The 4515-nt window shown below is 40.2% G+C and overlaps 1 protein-coding gene across 1 annotated transcript in view; it reads right to left on the bottom strand.

Moving 5' to 3' along the window:
• Positions 1 to 2156: 2156 nt before the first annotated feature.
• The window catches only part of LOC122556324 (adhesion G-protein coupled receptor G7-like), an 8103-nt gene continuing 5744 nt past the window's right edge, over positions 2157 to 4515 (bottom strand). The window contains exon 3 of the mRNA XM_043702949.1: positions 2157 to 2445. Within this exon, the coding sequence (XP_043558884.1) occupies positions 2311 to 2445 (135 nt within the window). The 3' untranslated portion in view covers positions 2157 to 2310. The remainder of the gene's footprint in view (positions 2446 to 4515) is intronic.

Raw genomic sequence — 4515 nt, 5'->3', positions numbered from 1 at the left:
AAATAATTACCTCTCTAAGGGCATCATAGGTTTGCTCAATTTTTAAAGCTCTTATCCATCTATTGAAATTGCTCTGTTTGATCCTTTCAAACTCAATATAGGTTTGACCAGGATCCCTCTTAGAGTCCTGAAACAATGTCTATAGGCTTCTGGTACAAGCTCATATGCAACTAAAATGGCTTTTTTCACCTCCTCAGACGCCCCAGATACCTCCTCTGATAGCGATGCAAATACCTCACTAACCCTACCCAAGAATTTCATTTGGATCAACAAAACCCACATTGCCACTGGCCACTGCATTTGTTTAGTAACCTTTTCAAATGAAAAAGGGCTTCCACATCCTTCTCATCAAATTTAGGCAATGCTTGAACATACTTAAACAGTTTCTCGCTAGGCTTCTGAGTACTAGGGGCTTACTTATCCTCACTCTCTTCCTCACTAAGCCTACCCTCAGCCTTTATCTTCAGTCTTTTATGCTAACTTTCGTTTTTAAGTGTCAGCTTTCAAAGTTCAAAATTTCTCTCTTTTTCTTTCTGTTCTGCTGCTCAAATTTTTAGGCAAAAGTGAGGACTGCAGATGCTGGAGATCAGAGTCTAAGTGGTGGTGCTGGATGAAGGGATTTTGCCCGAAACGTCGATTTTCCTGCTCCATGGATGCTGCCTGACCTGTTGTGCTTTTCCAGCACCACTCTAATCTAGACACTGCTCTCTTTCCCCCCCTCTCTTCTGCTTTTAATTGTAACTCAAACAGTGTCATTTCTACTGCCCTTGCCTTATTTCTCACCTCTAACTCAAGCTGCTTCATTTGCAATTGAATTCTTGCCATCGCTATAGATTCTGATGGTTTCTCCAGGAAGGTTAAATGTTGAACTACTACTGTAATTATCTCTCCTTTCCTTTCAGAAGCAGGCAGGTCCAATTCCAATGTCTCTGCTAATTCCTGCAGCTTGATCTTATTCACCTTTTGCAAAACTTCCAAAGTTACCGCATCCACTTCCAGAAAACTTTTAGCGACTGAAGGAGCCATTACTATCCCAAGCTTTGTCTACCCAACCAACCAACACCTGAAACAAAGACATTAGCACCTACCACTCGCTGTTTAAAATCTGGCAAAGAGCCCCCAGTCTGCTATGGACTAGGCCAGACCACTCAAGACATTCTTAAGCAGACAGCCCATACCATAACTTTGCAATTTATTTCGGTAAGTGTACAGTGAACATTACCCAGAGTAAGTTTGCTAGGTTGATTACCAGGTTTTAAAACAAACAAAAAATTATTTACAAAATTACAGAATGAAACACAAAGAACAGAATAATGAACCTCTACAGAACTCAGTCTGTCCAAACTGGAATTAATTATGCTGCCCCGAATATACACAACAGTCCTAATAAACAAACCCTCTTGAAACACAGTTAGAAAAAAAGGAACAGATGCTTACAGATTCAAGTTAGAAGGGCAGAGAGAGGGAGAGAGAGAGAGGGAGAAGAGAGAGAGAGAGTTTGTTTCCCCGCAGCTCACATGATCATTTTGGCCTGAAGTCTCATCTGTTTACATATAAACAAAAAGGCCTCTCAATACCCTTTAACCTCTGCAACAAACCCAGACTAATCAGAACAGAGAGCAGTTTATTACCCCTCTGATAAAAAAAACAAGGACATAGTATCATTGAGAAAAGGAACAGCTTTTAGATAAAAGAAACCAGCTCTGTGACAACTTCAACTACTGTGCTCCATAGGTTTGAGGAGATGGGTGATATCGTTGTAAGTCTCTGTTAGCTTCAGGGACGCAAGCTCAAATCCCATTATTTCCGATTGTAGAATTTAAATTCACTTAATAAAATCTGGAATAAATTCTCAATGATGGTGAGCATGAAATTGTCATCTGTCGTAAAAATTGAATTGGTTCACTAATATCCCATGGAAGGCTATCTGCTGCTTTCCCCTGTTCTGGACTACTGTACATCCAATTCCAGACCGACAGCAAAGTGGTTGACTGGTAAATGCCTTCCAGAATAGACCAGCAAGCTATTCCATTAAAGCGTATTTAAGGACAGGATAGATTTTGTTTTAAAACATCCTAACATGTTGATTCTCATTGAACTCCATCTCTCCATCCCAATTGAAAATATTTTTATATCTAATTAAGAGTAATTTAAATATTGCATATTTTTAACACCTTTATGATTTTGCTACATAATCACTCATTGCAGTGCCATGGAAATTAGTCAATTCATGGAGATTCCAAATTTAACGTGGAGGACTGGCATGGCAACATATGCAAATATTCAATTTTTTTTTATTTTTGTTGCATCTTAATTTTCTTTTCTGATAAGATGGCGCATTGAAATGATGGTCCTTCTCTCCTTTTTGAATATTTTCAATGGTTGCTTCATCCTAGTTTTAAATTCGTTCATATTCATCCAGCACAGGAGAAAAATAAAAGCACCCTAAAAATACAAACCATAACAGAATAGTAAATGTGTGAAGAAACAGAAGTTAGAAGTTTCTTATTTAGAACTGCATATTCTCTTCCATCACAAATGCATATGACAAAGCAAGTGAATATCTATATCGAGGTACTATATTGAATTGAAGCAATTCACATTTGCTACAATTCTGCAGCAAAATCAGTAACGTGAGGTATTATACTTCTACTTTGACATATGTTCAGTCATAAGTCAGGAACATTGAGGAAACAGATTGGGCTTTCATTCAGGACTTCATGATGAAAATAAGGCTAGTACTTGGACCTAGAAGGTGCATTGACCCCATTAATTTATTAACACGTTTTTTTTAAATGAGGAGCAGTGATGCTATGCTCACCAGTGGAATCAAATAATTATGGCTGTATAAAGAGTTTTACACTAACTAGGGGGGGTGAGAGTTTGGGAGAGAGGAAATGGAGTCTTACAAAGCAAAAGAATACAGCCGTATTACAGGCAGTTATTTGGATACTGACTCCCAGATTGGGACAAGAAGGGACAGAGAGTGCAGAGAATAAAAACAACAGCAAATAGAGTAAAAGGGAGAAAACAATGTTTAAAAAAAGGCAAAGTATTTGCCTCTTTACTTGATTGTACATTGCATTTGGAACAAATAAAATAATTAAAGGCACAAATAGAGGTTAATGGGTGTGATTTTATTACCGCTAGAAAGAGATGGTTACAAGGAGATTAAAGCTGAAACTAAATTCTCAGGGGAGGCAGGAAGGAAATGCAATGGGATAGCTTTGTTGGTGCAGGATGGAATAAGAACAAGAGTGAGAAATGATCTTGGATTGTAAGATACAGAATCCATACGAGTTGTTTTATTTATTTGTGGAACGTGGGTGTCACTGGTTGGGCCAGCATTTATTGCCTGTCCCTAGTTGCCTTTGAAGTGATGGTGGTGAGCTGCCTTCTTGAACTGCAGAAATCCATGTGCTGTAGATTGACCCACCATTCATTTAAGGAGGGAAGTTCAGGATTTTGATATAAAGACAGTGAAAGAGCAGTGATATATTTCCAAGTCAGGATGATGAATGGATTGGAGGGGAACCTCAAGGTGATAGTGTTTCCAGGTACCTGCTGCCCATGTCCTTCTAGATGGAAGTGGTCATGGGTTTGAATGGTGCTGTCTGAGGATCATTGGTGAATTTCTGCAGTGTATCTTGTTGGCAGTGCACACTACTGTTACTGAATGTCATTGGTGGAGGAGTAGATGTTTGTACATGTAGTGCCAGTCAAATGGTCTGCTTTGTCCTGAATGGTGTCCAGCTTCTAGAGTTGTTGTTGGAGCGGCGACCATCCAGGCAAATGAGAAGTGTTCTATCACACACCTGACTTATGCTTGCAAATGGTGGACAGGCTTTGGGGAGTCAGGAAGTGAGTAGCTTGCTGCAGTAGTCCTAGCCTCTGACTTGCCCTGTAGCCACTGTATTTATTTCTGGTCAATGGTTTCCCCAGGATGTTGATAGTGTGGAATTCAGTGATGATAACACCATTAAATTTCAGAAGGCAATGATTAAATTATTGGAGATAGACATTGCCTGACCTTTGTGGGACATGAATGTTTCATAGAGTCATAGAGATGTACAGCATGGAAACAGACCCTTCAGTTCAACCCGTCCATGCTGACCAGATATCCCAACCCAATCTAGTTCCACCTGCCAGCACCCAGCCCATATCCCTCCAAACCCTTCCTATTCATATACGCATCCAAATTCCTCTTAAATGTTGCAATTGTACCAGCCTCCACCACATCCTCTGGCAGCTCATTCCATACACGTACCACCCTCTGTGTGAAAAGGTTGCCCCTTAGGGCTCTTTTATATCTTTCCTCTCTCACCCTAAACCTATGCCCTCTAGTTCTAGACTCCCTGACCCCAGGGTAAAGACTTTGTCTATTTATCCTATTCATGCACCTCATAATTTTGTAAACCTCTATTTCCCAACTCAGGCGACTGACTGTGAGGAGTTTGCACATTCTCCCCGTGTCTGCGTGGGTTTCCTCCGGGTGCTCCGGTTTCCTCCCACAGT

The sequence above is a fragment of the Chiloscyllium plagiosum genome, chromosome 13, assembly GCF_004010195.1.
Source record: "Chiloscyllium plagiosum isolate BGI_BamShark_2017 chromosome 13, ASM401019v2, whole genome shotgun sequence".
Taxonomy (NCBI): domain Eukaryota; kingdom Metazoa; phylum Chordata; class Chondrichthyes; order Orectolobiformes; family Hemiscylliidae; genus Chiloscyllium; species Chiloscyllium plagiosum.
The sequence above is the reverse complement of the archived record's forward strand: the minus strand, read 5'-3'. Positions and strand labels throughout refer to the sequence as shown.